We start from the raw sequence: 20602 nt of genomic DNA, 5'->3' as shown, positions 1-20602 counted from the left end.
TTTAGCTAAAGGAAAGGAAAGGAAAGGGCGAAGTGAGGAACTTAATGGTGACTGGAAGATACAGTAATCTTAGAAACCAGGCCCATAAACTAAACCTTAAACTTGCACACAATTATATACACAAATACTAGGCAAAAAAAAGATGCAGTTATAATCTTCTGTATTCTTATTGAATAATAAACAAATGGTTCTATTCCTGTTTGGTATACAGTCTTTTGATATAACCATATGAATATAGTTCAAATTATATGAATTATTAATATAATAGAATAATTGATTAAAAACCATAATTGAGATAATTGTGATCTGAGATCTACCTTCATCACGCGAGTAGTCCTCTCCTGAATGTGGCTCAAACAGATAGTCTCCCGTTGCCAGCTCAAACGCCTAAAGGAGACAGAAACAGGAGCAGTGAACAGCCTGTAACTGGAACGCAATCAGTGACTGGCACGTTACTGAACTGACACGTTACTGAACTGCAGGAAATTGTTCAAACATGACTTCCTGTTTCACAGGGGTATAAATATGAGGTAACACATGGGCCAAATTCCCTTAGTTGTTGGGAATATAGGTGAAGGAATATAGTTGTGATGTGCAGCAAAAGGTTGTTGAGCTTCACAAAATGGGAAGTGGCTATAAGAAAAAGTGGCTATAAGCACTGAAAATGCCAATTTCCACCATCAAAATAATTAAGAATTTTCAGTCAACTGGAAATGTTATGAATCACAAAATCAAGGTCCTGCCATGACCATCCCAGATCCCTGACTCGAATGCCATAGAAAACCTGTGGGGTGAACTGAAAAGGAGAGTCCACCAGCGTGGACCTCGAAATGTGACGGATCTGGAGAGATTCTGTATGGAGGAATGATCTCCGATCCCTTGCCATGTATTCTCCAACCTCATCAGACATTATAGGAGAAGACTCAGAGCTGTTATCTTGGCTAAAAGGCTGCCAATAATTGTTGCACACCTATATTTAACAATATTTTTTTTATATATAAACCTGTGTTGTGTTTGCAAGTGTTTGATATCCATGAGAGCAGAGTATTTCTGTGAATTTTTTGAACAAAAGATCAAAAGGTTAAACAATAAACACAATATTTCACAGCCTTCTTTGCTCATATTTACCAAGGGTGCCAATATTACTGGAGGGCACTGTAGAAGTGTAGCAGTACAGTAAATGTACTAAATGTAAAATGTACTGTTTAAATGTAAAACGCAGACACTTATATTTAGCTTTAACATTTGATTTAGGAAGCAAAATTTGAAACACAGCCAGTCATTTTCCCCCCACAACAAATATGAGCAGTTATTATCAATAATCACATAATTTAGAGCTAGGTTTGTAGCCTGAGGAGAGCAGATCCAGTTGAAAGCCAGTTATTTCACTTCTGGGCCACGCGAGTTGCATTTTCTTGCCAGCTAGTGATTAAGACTCTGCAAGAAGCTTGAATGTTTTTCTAAGTCGGAAGCAGCCTAATTATGGTAATTCTGAGATGACTTGACAGTGGTTTTGTAATGATCATGTGCAAAGACCAACAGAAAGAGACAGCCAGATATCACTTAGTCATTGGACAGCTTCAGTAATTGATATGAAGAATATCAGAGACTGGATGAATCTAACTGTGATTGGCTGATACAAATACGGTCCTGTGGTAGTGTTGCACACTGTAATGAACATGCACAGATAAACTCCAAATAGAGTGCTTACCATACAGGCAGTGCTCCAGATGTCTGCAGGAGTGCTGTAACCAGCACCAATTAGAACCTCAATAGAGCGGTACTGCCGCGTCTGAATGTCTTCGGTAAAGTGCTTGTGCTGAAAACGAAAGAGAAGCTGTGATTTTACAGTCTGAGTCAAAACAGCGAGACACTGGCCTATCAGCAGTATTATTTCGTGGTCTATTAGGTAAAGTCTTGTGCTACAATACGACCTCTTCCCTTTCTCACCGAGCTGCAATTTATGTGGACAGAAATCGATGCACCTGCATTAATGTGGGTGGAGCGGCGCAACAAGGGATGTGAGATCTGACATTTAATATTCAAACCCACTTTAGTCCAAAATTGAGCAAAGTTACCTAGTGCCCTCTTGACAACTGTGGTCACAAAAACACTTAAATAAATAAATGGCATTGTTTCTAGGAGCACAAAGCTTGCTGCTTTTCCTTATGCCTTGCTACTGCAATTGCTTTACAGTAGGATCATGAAAATAATGCCCTGTATCTCCAAAAATATCAATACAGTTCAGTCCATTTTCCCAGAGTTTAAAATAGAGCGAGGACTACAAGCCTGGATTGAGAGTAAAGACAAATATACAATACACAACAATTAATTATACACATTTCTAGCAGCATGCATCCTTTGGCCTTTGAAACAGTATGAATTTGTCTGAGAATGGAATCTACAAGATGCTGGATGTGTTGTGCAGGAACGCTGCATCATGCAGAAGTGACTGCATTGCATAACAGCCTTTTCCACCTCATCCCACAGATGCTCAAGAGGGGTGAGAGCCGCAGTCTGTGCAAGCCACTGAAGCAATGTAAACTCGCTGTTATATTCTTGGAACACTCAGTGATGATACGTGCCTTGTGACACGATATGCTGGAACTTGCTGGAAATGTCCATCCAAGTCTGCAATAACTGTAACCAAGAAGAGATTCACTTTTGTTCAGCTCTTTGGGAAATGATGATATTCTGATCCTTCCATCAGAATAATATTTAAGAACTGGGCAACTTTTTCAGATTTTTTTTTTCAGATCAGATTTTCTAGTTTTGACTGATTTGGACTTTTCTCAATATGGTTATGTGACTGCAGTGTAATTAATTTCTTGACATCAGAAGAAAATGCTGATATTGATATTCGCAGTGGTTTTGTCATGTTTCTGCCTTTACATTCATTCACTCATTATCATGAAGCGCTTTATCCTGGTCAGGGTCACGGCGGATACGGAGCCAACCCTAGCTACACTGCTCTCAAGTTTGGAGAATTCACTTTGGATCAGAATGGGCTGCCAGTCCATCACAGGGCATCATTCACACACACAAACATTCACACCCAGGGGTAATTTAACCTAGCCAATCCACCTATCTGCATGTTTATTTTAACAGTGGGCGGAAACCACAGAATGTGAAGGGAGAGAACCACACGAACACGGGGAGAACATGAAAAACTCCACAAAAACAGTAACCTACGTTCAGGATTGATCTGGGGACCCACTGTGCTGCCATTTCTGACTTCACATTTTCTGGATAAAATGCCTAAGCAGTTACTATAAACTAAATAGTTAGCTAGCTTAGGCTTAGCATACATATTTCCTACTTGCCAAACAGTGTTCTCACAGTTTTACCCACCTGATTGCATTGTTTGCTCACCTTCCCATTTCGTAAGCACAAATCCACGAGTTCAAACAACCTCCTTCTAGAATCCTCTGAGCTTTGCCTACAGCTGCTGACCCACTTGTGCTGAAAGCCACCTGTCTCTGACGCAATTCTTCTCGGGCACCAGACATGGTTCATGACCGTTTTTGTCAATTCAAGACAAAGTCTTGAATTAAACGCTGAACATCTGAAGATGGTATTCTGTACAGTAATGCTGAATTTGGATTAGCTTGTCTGATTGCTTGTATGATTCTCACCGTTCTCTTTTGAGCCCTCTGTACGCTCACCGTATCCCACGGATTTCTAATCACCGGTAGTATATTTGCATCTTGCTCCATTCTCTCAAAACCCTTGAAACTGCTCGTGTTTGCAAAGCTCAGGACTGGCACACGAGTGCCAAATATCATGCCAGATTTAATGTCACATGTTTGGGAGTGCTGGTCTGCCTGATTTACAGTGGGGGAAATAAGTATTAGACGCGTCAACTTTTTTTTCAGTAAATATATTTTCAATGAAGTTATTCACATGAAATTTTCACCAGACATCAGTATTACCTCAAGAAATCTGGAAATATAAAGAATTCACAACATTAAAGTTCATAAATAAAGTTATGTGTAATAAATTTGAATGACACAGGAAAAAAGTATTGAATACGCTAAGAAAAAGCAGTTCTCCAAGGCAAGGTAAGGCAAGGTACCAGCTGAAGTAATTATACCCCGTCTGTGAAAATTAATATTAGCTGGGTTAGTAAACTGATGGTCTATAAAAAAGGCTTTTTGTTACCAAGATGTCACACAAGAAACATCTCATGGTGGGTAAAAGCAAAGAGCTCTCCCAAGACCTTCGCAACCTTATTGTTGCAAAACATATCGGTGGAATCGGATACAGAGGTATTTCAAAACTTCTGAATCTTCCAGTGAGCACCATTGGGGCCATTATCCGCAAGTGGAAGCATCATCAACCGGCCACTAAGTATTAAATAAATTTCAGTTAGCGTGTTCAGTACTTTTTTCATGTTTCATTCCACTTTATTACACATAACTTTATTTACGAATTTTAATGTTGTGAATTCTTTATATTTCCAGATTTATTGAGTTAATACTGATGTCTTGTGAAAATTTAATTGGAAATATATTTACTGAAAAAAATGTTTTACACGTCCAATAATTATTTCCCCCACTGTATACCCCACAACATGATTTGGAAGATTTTTGTGAAGGTGGGAGTGTACCTAATAACCTGGCCTCTTTATACTGAAAGCAAAATCTTCAAAAACAACACCTTATATTTTATATCGCTTCCCAGATTAATCAAGGGAGCTGATGGATTACAAATCCACAAAACAATTGCATCTTACCACCCAGCAGGCATTGCCAAGGTCTGCTATTTTCACTCTGAGTATGTCAGCGTTGCGAGGGTCGAGAGGATTCACCAGCAGGTCAGCTGCTCGTGCTTTAGCTGAGTGAACAAGTAGAGCTGTTAACGTAGCTATTAGAACAATACCATAAGGAGAATAAATCAAATTTATTGTCATTGCTGTCACACTTGATATATATTTGAATGCAAATCTGAATTATATTTCATAGTAGCACAGCCTGTCTTTTTAAAATATTATTGTATTTGGCTCAATTACTCTACGTAAGCACTAACTTAAAAAAACGTATTTAGAATACTGATCATGTTCACATAATTTTGGTCTGAAAGCAACAAGGTTAAGATAAGATAAGATACCTTTATTGTCACTATACAATGAAATATCCTTAGATACCATTAGATACCATTAGATACCATTAGATACCATCAAGAGTAAGGTAGTACGTATAAAATAAAGGATACAAATAAAAACTAAAAACAAAACAAAAAAATAACATTAAATGTTATTTTTAACTTTCAAAAAATATTTTTAGAAATGGGCAGCAATTTTAGTCCCTGTCATTCCTATAACTCTAATTTACAGCACACCTGTACATCTGCCATCAGTAGGATGCTCATACATGGAAAGGGTGTTTGATGGGTATATTTATAATATTTCCTATAAAAATAAATGTTACAAATGTATTGCTAGAAAATGTAAATAAAAGAGCCAAACTCTAGTCATCCATTCTCGGAATAATAATAATAATAAAAAAACTTTATTTTATAGAGCGCCTTTAAAAGCAGCTTCTCAAAGTGCTTGGAAGTGAACAGATGCCAGTTAGAGATGAGTGTGTGTGTGTGTGTGTGTGCCACCTTTAGGAGTGTCTCCTGTGCTGGAGGATGAGACTGTGCGGCTACGCTCGGCGTTGGGGTTCGGGTTTGTCTCTCCGTCCTCAGGCTCACGCTCAGGGTCCAGTGGGAGCTCAGGGAAGCGCGGTGCCGTGGCTCGGTGTCGAGCGCCATTACGGAGTGCCGTCTCTCCGTTGAACAGCTCGTAAGAGGCCTCAGAGGCGTCCCGGTCAGTGGCGCTGAGCTCTGACTCCACCAGCGGGCACAGCATAGGTGAGGGTGATGGCACCACGGGGACAACATCTAATGGATGGTTTGCGTCCACTACTGCATGACCGTTGGTTTTTGAGGTGTCGTTGGGGCTCTCTGTGGAGTTCCTAAGCTCCTGGGCTTCATCCTCTGCTTCATCGTCATCATCGTCCTCTTCGTCATCACCTTCGTCTTCGTCATCTTCATCGCCTTCCTCGTCTCTTCTTTCTTCTTCTTTTTTTGGCAGCTCAGGCTGCTCCTCCTTTGCGCACTCATCTGTCTTTGGTTCCGGCTTCTCATTGGAAGATACAGCTTCAAGCCTGTCTACTGCTCCCTTTGTGTCTTCCTGACCTGCTTCAGCTTCCTGCTGCTCTGTTGCTTTCTCCTGCTCTTCCTCATCATCTTCAGTTTCTCCTTGTTCCTCCTCCTCCTCCTCATTTACAGGGTTGTTGCTCTGTTCATGTGTTGGTGTGTTGGTCTCTGTCACCGCTGAGGGATCTTCATCATCAGGAACGCTTATGTTGGGAGGTACTTCACAATCCTCCCGCTGTTGTGGCTCTGGAGGAGCTGCACCTAGGACATTGGAAAAAATAGAAGGGTTCTGTTCTCAGACAAAAATGAATGGACCAGTTAGAGTCCTGCGCGTGTGTTTGTACATGCGTGTGTACACACTGCCACACTGTGGGGGCGGAGAGGAAGTTGGAGGCTTGCCTGTCTCTGCATTAACAGACCTTGGTATCTCCCTCTTCATGTATTTTTACAGTCCAGTAACATTGGACAGGGAGATACGCAATACTGAAATAGAATAGAATGGATTAAAATATACACTGACATTTTATACTGACATTTTACATTTAAAATATACATTTTATTAGGAACATTCATGTGACAGCAGCACAATGCAGAAAATCTTATAGATACAGGTCAAGAGCTTCAGTTAATGGGAAAAATGTGATCTCAGTGACTTTAATCATCGCATTTTTTGTTGGTGCCAAATTGGCTGGATTTTGTGTTTCAGAAAGGGCTGATCCTCCTGTCCATGCACAACAGTCTTTAGAGTTTACTGAGAGCAGCAGTTCTGCTGGAGGAAACCTTGTTGATGAGACAGGTCAGAGGAGAATGGCCAGAATGGTTCGAGCTGAGAGGAAGGCTATGGCTACCTTAAATAACCACCTTTACAACCATGGTGAGCTGAAAAGAACTACAGGCCGGAGTGGGCTCACCAAAACTGTACACCAACAGTTGTAGATTGGATAACGTCACCTGGTCTGATGAATCTCGATTTCTGAGTCCGAATTTGGCATCAAACTGAATCCATAAACTTAATCTACCTTGTTACAACAATTCAGGCTGGTGGTGGTTGTGTAATGATGTGGGGAATGTTTTCTTGCTACACTTTGTACGCCATAACACCAAGTGAGCATCAGTTGACTGTCATAGCCTATCTGAGTATGCTGCAGGCCATCTTTATGGACCCAATTTACCCATCTTATACTGGGTATAATAATTTCCAGCTTGATGAGCAAGTCATTTCAAAATGGTTTCATTAACATGGAATGAGTTCAGTGTACTTCAGTGGGCTCCCTAGTCAACAGATCTGAGGGATACAGGGATTTCTTTAAAGCTGCTTTGTGACCATTGTTTAAAACGCTATACAAATTCAATTGAAACTGAATTGAAATTGAATCCAATATACCACCTTGGGGATGTGGTACTGTAGAATGGGAGATTCGCATCATGAATGTGCAGCTGAGAAATCTGCAGCAATTATGTGATGCAATTGTATCAACATGGACCAGACTCTCAAAAGAATGTTTCTAAATACACTGTGGAATCCATGCCATTTACATTTATGGTATTTGGCAGATGCCCTTATCCAGAGCAACTTACATTTTATCTCATTTATACAATCGAGCAGTTCAGGGTTAAGAGCCTTGCTCGAGGGCCAGCAGTGGGAGCTTGGCAGTGCTGGGATTTGAACTCACAACCTTCCAACCAATAGTCCTACCACTACCCTCTATGCCATGAAGAACTGAGGCTGTTCTCAGAACAAAAGGGGAGGGGGTGCTAATAAAGTGTCCAGTGAGTGTCCAATGAAAGCTAAATCCAAATTCAGTTACATCACGTTAACAAGTCAATTCCATATAAACGACCCACTCTTGTGGGTTTCTCTATTTCATAAATCAAAATTACGAGTTCCAAAGCAGTGGAAGATTTTGTGATTGTAATTAGAGTGTAAATTTGGCAATACTGAGCACTTTCTTAGTCTTTCTTCATTTACCAATACATCTAAGGGAAATGCTAATACACCCAAGGGTTTTGTCTATTTCCACAGTGATTCTGCTTTTACACTATTCAAATAAAAGTCTTAAAGGAAGACTACTAGCTAAATCGTTAGCCTCAGTCATTAGTTAGCTTATGCTCAGTATGCCTATTTTCCAGTTGCCTAGCAACAGTGATTAGTGTTCTCATGATTTTTAACCAACATTAAATGAATCGAATGCTCGTCTTGCCATGTCGAAAGTTCACACATCCTTCAAAGCGAGCTCTTTCTAGAGCTCCACCTGCAGCTGCTGACCCAGATGTGCTGAATGCTCTCTCTGTGCTGATCAAAGGTCATGTGATGGCACTAATAATGATGATGCAGGCATAAATGGAAAATGAAGAGGCATTATAATGCACAAATGGGCTTCTGATACAGGTGGCTACAATGACTGAGGGCTGTTAGGATAACAGTATAAATCAAACACATTTTAATGATAGTTTGTAGAGATGAAAATAGAAACCCAGAGCCCTTGTTTATCAACATTCCATTGAAAAGCTTGTGCGAACAATAAAATTAGGATTGATCAAACGTCCTTATGCAGGTCATATGCACAAGTGTGCACGATGAAGCTTACTAAATTAGCAGTATTAGCAGTTCAGTCTCTATATAGAGCTTTCATAAGTGAATACTTGTTTGGTTTTTACGTATGCATGCTTAAAGTTGTGCATGAATACACACAAATCTAAGCAAATGTCATATTAAAAAGTCTGCGCAAACGATTTCAGCCCTGTTTTGTACATGTGCACAGTTTATAAATGAATGCCCCAATGTCTAAAACTCAAACATCTCTTTTATAATCAGTGACCACTCACATGTGTGGTTGGTTAATCGAACAGGCCGTTCCCTCTCTCCCTCTCCTTCCTCTTCTTCCTCTATGTCGTCGTCGTCGTCGTCGTCCTCATCATCGCTCTCGCCGAGCGCTAGTGCAGGTCCTGGTGGCGGGTTTAACCCTTCGTTGGATTTCTGTCTCTCAGCCTCCCTCTCTAATGCCTCGATCTCCAGCATGCGCCTCTGCAGCAGCTCCGCCTGCCGCTTTTGCTTCTTCTTCAGCTTCTTCTTCTTGTTCTTGGAGATCTTACCCACCTGTAGGGGGCACCACATACACATAATAATTAACCAAGCATTTTACACACTCCTGCTTTTACTCAGAGGATTCATAAGGAATATCTTATTATTAATCAATTAATTCATTAATTAATTAAGCAGTGGTTCTGTTGGGATTGTTAGTGCTACAAACCTGTTTGAGTTGCGGTGCTGTGCTCACTGTAGAGAGGAAAAACAAACAAGTTAAACCATATTCCTCTAACAAGCCCTCAGGGCGGTGGCGACCAGTATCACGATTTTAGCGAGCTCCATATAATTAACACATCACAATGCCGAATGCATATTGCATCAATTAATCTCGGTTATGTTACCCTTCCGTTCTTCCATAAACGGCTCTGTTAGACCATTTAATTTTATTGAAGTAAATAATATGGCTTACAAGACAGCGTAAGTTACCAGTTTATCATGTTACATAATACTAGGCCATCAATACAAAAGCTAATTAACTTTATCACGCTCATAGTATGTTATTAATGAGTAAAATTATACAGTACAATAATTTAAGATTAAACTAACATTAAGTGCTCATTTATAGCCAACTGTAGAGCTTGTAGTCTAAGCTACTATCTTGTAACTAGTAAGCTGACTTGGCTAGCAACATTACAAGTAGTCTAAATTAAAAACTAAAATTCTCAAATGCATTTCAGAAACCACCAACTGCCTTCAAACATTAACATTTATATCAAAGTGTCTGACATATACACATTTATATCATAGCTATGTCAGATGTTAGCATCTTATATATACATTGTGTATCTTTCAACAAGAAGTTAAAGTCTGGTAGCTTTAGTGTCCTTTGAGCTGAAAACATAATGGGTAAAACGTTTTATCTATGGACAAACCTAAATTGTCCTCCACAGCTGATCTTAGGTCAGTTGAAAATTGATCATCACTGCTGATTGTGTCCAGGAGTGTAACCTTTTCGACATTCTACCATCATATTATCAGGATGTCGCTGTTTCAATATTGAATTTGACAGCGGTGTATAGGCTACATGGGAGGTAAAAAAACAACCAAAACCTTCTGAAGCTTCCAAGGTCCTCATGACTATTTATAGCCTCGCTAGCCCTCTCACTGTTTAACACATTATAAATGATGGTTTATACCAGAAACATGTGTGAAAAGCTGATGAAAAAATGCTGTTTGTACTGCACAAGATATAAAGTTCTTCAGTGAGCCAATAAATCTTCTTTTTTTTCTTTGAGTTTAGGCTAAAAGAGGATTTAATGGCTCTGTCTGTCCTGTCTCTCTGTCCCAGTTCCACATTAAAGCTGCTGGCTATTTCTAATACCTGGCTCTCGTCATCTCCTCGCTCCATCATATGGTCCCACCCTGCTCAAGGCCACACAGGCTATCACAACTATAACCAGCCTGTCCTACGACACCTTATCAGGGGATCAGGCTCTATTCCAGCAGTCGTGATGTCTATAATCATCATAGTCTTGAATCCATATTTGTCTTAAATGTGAGCTGTCAGAAGAAAACTATGAGTAACTAACGTGCTATGTGTGTGATGTCGCTTTCCTGCTCACATCAAGGACAAATTCGGGTCAAGTAGTTTATGAGTGTACAATAGGTGGAAGTGGAAGTTTGTCTATCGAAGATCCACGAAGAGTGGTTCTCACAATCGGCTCATGCTGCACTTTTCACCGAGTATATGACTTCTTCTGAGATGTTTGAAAGAACTTTATCAAATTGGTCAAAAATCATGCTGCATATCAAAGTCCGATGTAAATCAGTAATGATTTCTGGCTTCCTCTAATAGATTTCTGGTTTCCGCTATTATTTAAATCTAATCAAACTTGTTACTGGTGATAAAAAAAGAGAAGCTAAATAGCTAAGGTTAGATCCTGGTGTTCCTTCTTTGTATGTTTAAAGTATTTGGCAAACTAGATATTTTCCAGTTCCCAAACACATCAGGCCTGCACAGGAAGGCACTTTAATTAGACTCCACAGGCAAAGCTAAAGATCATTACATCATTCACACTGTGGGGCAGAATTATTTCGAGCATTTATATAATTATGTTTATATTTAGCATTTAAAAGATATGCTCAATTAATATGACTAAGCCATCTTATTCATGTATGTGCAGGAACACAGGTTGTGCACTATGTAGACAAACTGTGCTCCTTGGACAAATAATTGTGATAAATAATCATGATAGTTATTATTTTATCCTCTATCATGTTGTGGTGTATTTTGTGAAAAAACAATAACAACAACAACAACAACAACAAACAAACACACAGTGTAATACCTGCAGATCCAGAGGGAGGAGGAGCTCCTGCTTTCTGCCACTCAGTGGCTTCAACCGCCATGCGCCTGACAAAGGCGTCATCCACACACATCAGAATGTTCTCCGGCTTGATGTCTGTGTGAATGATCTTGCACTTAGAGTGGAGGTAATCCAAACCCTGCAAGACCTGCCAATTAAATACACAACATTTGATTCAATCACTTTGCCTGGATGAGGAACGAGCTGAGATTCATGCTTCTTCAGGATGCTGCTGTTGCGGTGAGATAAAACATATATCATATGATCGCTTAAAGTAGTGGTTCTTAAATGGGGTCCAGAGACCCCCAGCGGTCTGTGACGCATAGCCAAGGGGACTGTACTGTTTAATCTTTTACAGTAGTGGGAATCAATTAATTTTCAAAGTAATTATATGTATTATTTAGGCGGTATAGTTATTAATCTGTTTGTCTGGTAACTTGAATTGAACAAGTTTAATCCAAACCTTAATAACTCCAACAAGTATTCCGTTACATAATGTCATCTTGGACCCAATGTGTTCTTTTGGTGGAAAGCTCAGAAAAAGAAAACTCTATGGTTCTTATAAATAGTCAAAATATTTACGTATTTATTTATTTATTTTAGAGCTAAACAGGTTGCTGGCTGCAAAAAGTTTAAGAACCCCTGGCTTAAAGAACATCCATCTATCTATCCATTCATTTCCCATACCGTATACCCTACACAGGGTCATGGGGAGCCAAGGCACAAGGCACACAGGGCACAATCGCACACGCATTCACACACTATGAAATGCCAATCAGCCTACAATGTATGTCTTTGGACTGGGGGAGGAAACCGGAGTACCCAGAGGAAACCCCCGAAACATGTGGAGAACATGCGATCTCTGCGCACACTGGGGTGGAGGCGGGATTCGAAACCCCATTAAGGTGCAAGACAACCCCCCACCCCCCCACCCTTTCACTTAAAGAACATCTAACTTAGTTTTCTGGTATACTTTTCTTATTTAAAATTCAAATCAGTGCTGTTCACATTATAATATATTTCCAATAATGTGTTTTGTGTTTGTTGGCGTGTGTACCTGTCTAATGATGCTCTTGACGCACGGTAAAGGCAGGCCCTGATAGTTGGACTTGATGATCCATTTCAGTAGATGGTGGCCGAGGACTTCAAACACCATACATACATCTGAGAGCGTGAGTTAGGTAGAATAACACAATCGAATGCATGCATACGAGAGCTAAAAATACCCACGCGCTTGTACACACACTGAGGAGGATACGGATCCCGTTTATCCCCGAGATCTTGAAGTCATCGATGAGCTGAACCACCATGTCTTTATTGGGGTCAGTGGGGTCACTCTCACGTACCTGAAAGACAGACATAGACGTGTACGATTACCACACACTCTGAAATGAGCTCTCAGGATCAAATGGCTTAAACGCTTAGAAACACTTGGCATATCATAAAACCTGTCATCTGACACGAGCGGCGTTAACTTAATGAAAATTATTTCTGTTCCAATGTACAAGGTAGAACGTGTTTAAATGGACTGAAGAGGATGCAGTAAAATGGCCGTGTGTATTGGAGTATTGTACTGGTGGCCTTTTCACTTACACATCGGAGTAGTTTGATCTCGTCTAGTGCCGTCTCTGTGTAGTGCTGTGCACTTTTCACCACCTTCATCGCCACAAATCGCTTTCCTCTGTGGACAGAACACAAGACATGTTGTACATTCAGGCTATAGATGTTGTTGAAGCTGCTGAACTGAGTGTGTGTATGTGTATGTCTACCCATATGGGATTTTTGGCTTCCAACTGACTCCAGACACAAAGTGCCTGAGGCTACAACTGCACATCCTATATTCCCTGCACTACATAAAGTTATCTCAAATCTCTGAATGGTATTTTCAATCCATTTGCCCCCTTAAAACCCTTTCTGCAGTAATGCAGCAACATTTCAGTTTGTTGGTGTGGACTGTTTCTTTCTGTCAACAAACTGGCAAGTGACTATAAAAAAATAAAAAAATCCCAGTGGAACAGATGGGGTGTCTGTTGCACTGCCTTCTGCATTGCTTGCACTGTGGTTTGCTATATAGGTCGTTTTTATCTGCCATCTTTACTAGGACGTACAGAATGAACAATACGTTTCTGAGCTTTTTGGCTCTTGTATAGTGCAATACAGTCAATCAGAGTATATTATCAGGAGTGTGAAAACTTTGGTAAGAAAAAAACAAAACAGTGTTTTCTGACTGACAGTAGAAATTTCGTCTGGTTGGTTCTGCAATAATTTAGTAACGACTTGCCTAGTGCATTAAATACAGCTAATAATATAAACTCCTCTAATTTCATGTTATGTTTATAGTTGACATTTGGTAGATACGCCAACATCTTTCAAACTAATCTCTACCCATCGCATATAATATGCGTACAGAAAATATACATTTTAAAAATTAGAATATTGTGGAAAAGTTACATTTTCCCCCGTATTTTAATTCAAAAAGTGGAACTTTCATATATTCTAGATTCATTACACATAAAGTGAAATATTTCAGGCCTTTTTTAGTTTTAATCTTGATGATTACAGCTTACAGTTCATGGAAATCAAAAATACAGTATCTCAAAATATTAGAATAAAGAATTTATAATACAGAAATATCGACCTTCTGAAAAGTATGTTCATTTATGCACTCGATACTTGGTCTTGGCTCCTTTTGCACGAATTACTGCATCAATGCGGCATGGCATGGAGGCAATCAGCCTGTGGCACTGCTGAGGTGTTCTGGAAGCCCAGGTTGCTTTGATAGCGACCTTCAGCTCGTCTGTATTGTTGGGTCTGGTGTCTCTCAGAGATTCTCTATGGGTTCAGGTCAGGCGAGTCGGCTGGCCAATCAAACACAGTAATACCATGGTCAGCAAACCAGTTACTAGAAGTTTTAGCACTGTGGGCAGGTGCCAAGTCCTGCTGGAAAAGGAAATCAGCGTCTCCATAAAGCTCGTCAGCAGATGGAAGCATGAAGTGCTCTAAAATCTCCTGGTAGACGCTGCATTGACTCTCGACTTGAGAAAACACAACCAACCGCCAACACCAGCAGATGACACGGCACCCAAATCATCACTGACTGTGGAAACTTCACACTGGACTTCAATCAACTTTGGTTCTGTGCCTCTCCACTCTTCCTCCAGACTCTGGCACCTTGATTTCCAAATGAAATGCAACATTTACTTTCACCAGAAAAGAGGACTTCGGACCACTGAACAACTGTGTTTTGAGTTAATTGGCTGATTAGAGCTCTTCTCAGGTTGACATTTCTGTATTATATATTCTTTATTCTAATATTTTGAGATACTGGATTTCATGAGCTGTAAGCCATAATCATCAAGATTAAAAGAAAAAAGGCTTGAAATATTTCACTTTATGTGTTATGAATCTAGAATATCTGAAATTTCCACTTTTTGAATTAAATTACATAAAAAAATTACTTTTCCACGATATTTAATTTTTTGAGATATCTGTATATGCAGTTACCACATATTACCTATTAATTTAGCCACCTTTCCCTGTACTGAGAAAAGAACAGAAAACTTGCTTACTTAAAACTCACTTATAAACTGTAAAAGCAGTTGCTGTGGCAGTCAATAAACATTGATGTGAAACATTTTCCCCAAAAAATATTTCAATTAAAAAATTGTTTTCAAAAGTTTTCAATTAAAGCAACAAGGATTTTTTAAAAAGGCTAGTGGGATATTAAAAAAGGTTGTTAAACAAAACTTACAGTAACTTAATATATAGTGTATAAAACACAAGTAGGAAAAGGCACAAAGCATCTATGTTTAAAGTTCAGTCATCCTTAGCAGTATGTTAAACATTATATGCTTAGATATCAAGGGATCCTGCATTTCATGAAATCTACTGGTGAACCCTGACATTAATAAAAATGTAATTGAAAATTAGTGTAAAGAGGGGAGAGAAATATGAATATGATGAAATATGATGAAATATTGTACATCATTTTGGATTCAAAACATTCTGCAGTTATACCTGAGAATGATTCAAATATGTGTGTGGTCGTCTGTGCAAACCTATCACATGGTTAAATTTGGACATTTTCTACTTTATACAGTTCTGAAAATGGCAGTTTTTTTTTCTGAACTAAAATCTCTTTTGCGTGTATCTCAATCACAATTAAGGTTACAGCCTTTTAACGAAACCAGTTACGGTCTGTTTAACTCCAAAATTGTACGAGAAATTCGCATTTAAAGATTCCATTCCAATGACGTTTATCTACATTTACAACCTAATCAACATTACTGCCGAACTGACAAAATAAAAAGTTTACAATAGGAAATGAGTTCTTACTTTGATTATCAGTAAAATCCACATCAGTCTCTGTCTCGTCAACTAAGGGGAAAGTTCTGTTGGCTAAAAGTTTTGTTATTATGTATTTTATTAGGCCATTTGAACATTGTAAAACTTCTGAACAGAGTGTCTAAGTGCTCGTGTCCATTGTGATAATGACGTGATGGAGTAGATGCATCGTGGACATTTTTACAGCCGGTATCTGATAACAAACTGAATTGATTCCATTTGCTACAGTGTGTAACAATCCAGATACTTAGCTAGCAAAAATTGCCACCTCACTCAACATGATCTTTGCGAAGTTTAAAAAATTGTCAAAATCCGATTTTTCTTCACACAACATTTTACAGACCTCATCACTTTTCTGTCCAGTAGGAGCGTGAAGAGAGCCAAGTGCTGAATGTGTGTCATTAGATGGTGCCAAATGTCACATGTAGGGTCCACATCATTACACATGTTGGACAGTGTCACAATGGCTCTTACTGATGACTGATGTACTCGTGTTCAAAAGTTCTACCGAAATCCTGTCTGTATCTTATTGAATTTAGAACGTTAGATTCCACTATCATTTAACAAGATTTATGGCACTGAATCATTGCATAAATGCATCAGAGTAGGTCATGATCCAATGACTGAGTTTACATGGACAGCAGTAATCTAATTATTGACCTTATTCTGAATAAGATAATATTGTGGTTAAGGTGTTTACATGAGTCGCTTTTAGAATATTCCTTTCATGTTCCCGTTTTACATGTTATAGAACACAGATCAATTAAGGTCACAAGTCATTACGTCCCCACGCCACACCGTCCGACGTTCCCTCCAGAATTTCACGTATCAACATACAGTTGGTCTTCGTTATGGTACCGTATACAGTTTTGGGTGTTTCAGTTTTAATCTCACGAAAGTTTCATGTGCAGTTAATTATTTGTCATGCTGTAGGTGCAAACAGACGACTGCTTGAAGCCGTGGGCTGTGTCCCAAACCACATACTTACCTACTATATAGCAGCTGAGATTTATGTATTTCTCCTAATATATAGCAGGTAAGTACATGGTCTCGGACGCAACCGTGCTCTCTTGTTTGCCGTCAAACGGTTGAGCACTGCCGTGTGTGTGTGTCCTGTCGCAAAATGCGGTGAAAACTCCCACATGACGTTAATAGTGTGATTAAGGTGTGTACATGTCTGTAATGCACTTCCATAATGCGACTAAAACAGGAATACTCCACATGTCTTAATTCCATTTGTGTTTACTTCGAGTATGACTTTAGTCAGATTAAGGTAATCAATAATCACTTTTTAAATGCTAGTTTCTTAATCAGAGTATCGTCTTCATCGGGTTAATATCGGAATATTGTTGTGCATTTAAACGTACTGCAAGAGTATGAGCTGGTGGGCTGAGAAGTGGAACACATATTTTTGTGCATTTTTTTTTTCTTCAATTGATAGTTGTACATTAAACCCTAAATGTGTATTATCTGTCTTTGGGACTCCTTTTCTGAGGAAAGTATTTCTGGCTATGTGTTACCACTGTAACTGTGGTAAACATCTAAACATGAAAGGGCTTCAGTTTCCACCTGATGATGTATAGATACTACAGAAGTGTCAACAAGCAGAATTGCATTTTCAAGTATCCCTCCACTCATGGGAAGGTGGATAAAATTACATAAAAGTACCTTTGCTAATACTTTGGCTCCTGTCTGTTTCATCACAGGGTATAATGTAACAGTCACACATTTGAAACATTTACTGACTGAATTCAGCAGCTGACCTTAGTCTTCCGTTTTACTAATACACACTAACTATATGTGTGATCCAACAGGATTTTTCCAGTACAGTGAAACATGTTGAAATGATTTGTATTAATGCTATAGATGTGGATAAAAAAAGAGGCTCTTCTAGAAGTCTGGAGTATTTCGTTATCTCATTGCCAGTTCGTGACTTCCCACTGATGTTGTGTAAGTGGACGAGTGCGTGGGCTGTGTTTATGAAAGTTTCGCTACGACTGTTGGTTGTGTTGGCCTCCCAGGTGAACGGACGATGCAGGTGAGGTGGTTACCTTCTGCACTGAAAACTAATGTGCTGAGTGTGAGTTTCCAGGTTGACATATGAGCTATTAGTCTAATTGAGAGGCAGGCAAGATCTTCAAACAGATACAGGAGTCGAAACATGACACTACAGGCATACACAAAGCTGCTGGGCAACACTGAGTCTGAGTTACAGAGGGTGTGTGTGTGTGAGTGTGTGTGTGAGTGAGTGTGTGTGTGAGTGTGTGTGAGTGTGTGTGTGTGCAAGGATGGTGTTTTATGTGCATGGTGACTCACTGGATATCCCAACATAGCCAGACAGTAGAGAAGTGACCCCAGCCCAGCTTTCGGATCACATGGTACCTCCCATTGAACAGATCCCCTATCTTCACCGGATGGTACCCTCCTAAAAAAAAAAAGAAAGAAAGAAGGAAAAGAAAGAATGAAAGAAAAGTTTAGGTCAGTCTTTCTCCATTATCTGCAGAATTATAAATAGAACTAACTGATCTAGAAGTATAAATAATCCTAGAACTCTCATGTCTCTAAATACAGAGACAAGAGACTTCTAGATTTCTAATTAAATGTCTGGCAACTTTTGTACGTATTGCAGAACAAGAGAAAATTAAAGAAAACACCAGTAGGGTGGGTGAAATAAAGATATGATATATAAACAAAATATAGACGTTCCTGAGAGGATTACAGATGTTATCAGTACCTCTATACTGCAGGCAGCTAACATTTACCAAGATGGTGCCCAAATTTAATTTCTTTAGCTCTGCAAGTGAGAGAGAGAGAGAGAGAGAGAGAGAGAGAGAGAGAGAGAGAGAGAGAGCAGAAGAAGAAGAGACTCTGCTGGGACCTTTGCAGTAGTCTGCCGGGTCCTCCTGCTCCTCATCGTCAGAGCCCAAAATCTCTTCCTCTGGCTCTGGGGGTGCGACTGGCTCGGGTTGGGGTGGTGGAGGAGGAGGGGGAGGAGGAGGGGGAGCGGACGGGACTTTCTGCTGCGTCTCAGGCCTGTTAGACAATAAGAACCAAAGGGAAAGAGAGGGACAAACCATTGATCATTTAAACCTTCAGCTGGTGCCACTGTGACTGAGCAAATACAGCACTGGTGTGTTATAAGTGATCTCATCTTTGGGAACAATTTCATACTTTAACCTATTTATAGCTCACATAGGCATTTCCTCATTTGTAAGTTGCTTTGGATAAAAGCGTCTGCTAAATGAATAAATGTAAATAACACACACACACACACACACACACACACACACCCACACACCCACACACACACACACATATAGCCAGTTGAGGTCAAAGTCAAAGAGAATGACAGAATGCCAGCCAGTGGGTTGCTATGGAAACAAGCCAGGCGAATCTGGCAGATTTAGGGTTAATATTCGAAACCAAACACAAAGAACTGGAGTCGCACCACCACTCATAACTGACATTCCAGCAGTATCCAGGCTCTCACACACACACACACACACACACACACACACACACACACACAATACACATAAATACACAAATGCAAGAGTCCTGTTGGAAGCAGCATCACTGAGCAATGATTAGTGTTTCTAATGCATTCAGAGATAAAACTGAGCAGCACAATACACACAATTCTCTTTTATAAGCTGTTTGAAACTATGCGGTAGTGCTGCAGAATTATTGCTAACATGATTATGAAGATTAATTACTAATAGTACAATCACAATTTATCACAGCTAAGTATGCAACCAATTTACATTTTATTGCTGTTAATATACCGGGTGTCCCAATAGTCTACATAGGGGGAATGAATACTTTTTAGCTAAATGTCTTCCAAACTGTTTCATACGCAGTTTACTTAGGGAAATGGTAGCTCAGTGGTTAAGATGTTGGCATCCTGAGTGGAAGGTTATGAGTTCAAATCCCAGCACTGCCAGGCTGCCAATGCTGGGGCTCTTGATCAGGGCCCTCAACTGCTCAGTTGTACAAATGAGGTAAATATAAGTTGCCCTGGATAAGGGCAAATGCCATGAATTATATATATATATATATATATCCCACACGACACTGTTGTCAAACTTATTAACATATTCAAAATGTGGAAGTGTTGCGGACCATCCGAGAAGTGGAAGTCTACTGATGAAGGCATAACTGACGTGGTGCTGACCGTACAGAGTCCCCTGTGTGTGGAGACTTTTGGGACACCTTGTAGTATTTTGTCATTTAAGCAACAGAAAACATGTTTCACATTGTACATTCCATTCCAATGACTAACAATAAGGCTGCTACTTATGCTGCAATCCATTGTACTCGGAAGTCGGAACGTTTCAAGTGTATTTTCCAGACTTCCTTTCTAAAAGCATTCCAGTGTTTCGGCTCGGAAAAACATGGATGCGCAGAGCAAGTTCATGTTTGTATACCCAGTCTCTGAATTTGATACAAATAGTAAGAAGGGGTTTGATCCTGGTACTCCGGTTTCCTCCCCAAATCCAAAGACTTGCGCTGTAGGCTGATTGGCATCTCTAAAATTGTCCGTAGTGTGTGAATGTGTGTGTGATTGTGCCCTGCGATAGATTGGCAGCCCGTCCAGGATGTCCTCCGCCTCGTCCCCCGCCTTGTGAGGATAGGCTGCAGGCTACCCCGCAACCCTGTGTAGGATAAGCGGTATGGAAAATGGATGGATGGATGGAATAAATATGCCACTGCCAGCCAC

General features: G+C 39.8%; 1 protein-coding gene across 9 annotated transcripts in view; it reads right to left on the bottom strand.

The window, feature by feature from the left end:
- The window catches only part of srpk2 (SRSF protein kinase 2), a 61657-nt gene that overhangs the window by 7911 nt on the left and 33144 nt on the right, over positions 1 to 20602 (bottom strand). For all 9 annotated transcript variants that reach the window (XM_017484938.3, XM_047159967.2, XM_053686013.1 and 6 more), the window contains 12 exons: positions 18761 to 18915; positions 18199 to 18307; positions 13132 to 13219; positions 12797 to 12884; positions 12596 to 12702; positions 11521 to 11686; positions 9396 to 9421; positions 8971 to 9241; positions 5608 to 6405; positions 4736 to 4836; positions 1712 to 1819; positions 318 to 387 (listed from right to left, as the gene is read on the bottom strand). In XM_017484938.3, coding sequence (XP_017340427.2) covers positions 318 to 387; positions 1712 to 1819; positions 4736 to 4836; positions 5608 to 6405; positions 8971 to 9241; positions 9396 to 9421; positions 11521 to 11686; positions 12596 to 12702; positions 12797 to 12884; positions 13132 to 13219; positions 18199 to 18307; positions 18761 to 18915 — 2087 coding nt within the window. The remainder of the gene's footprint in view (positions 1 to 317; positions 388 to 1711; positions 1820 to 4735; positions 4837 to 5607; positions 6406 to 8970; positions 9242 to 9395; positions 9422 to 11520; positions 11687 to 12595; positions 12703 to 12796; positions 12885 to 13131; positions 13220 to 18198; positions 18308 to 18760; positions 18916 to 20602) is intronic.

This window comes from Ictalurus punctatus, chromosome 14 (genome assembly GCF_001660625.3).
Source record: "Ictalurus punctatus breed USDA103 chromosome 14, Coco_2.0, whole genome shotgun sequence".
In the NCBI taxonomy this organism is placed as follows: domain Eukaryota; kingdom Metazoa; phylum Chordata; class Actinopteri; order Siluriformes; family Ictaluridae; genus Ictalurus; species Ictalurus punctatus.
The sequence above is the reverse complement of the archived record's forward strand: the minus strand, read 5'-3'. Positions and strand labels throughout refer to the sequence as shown.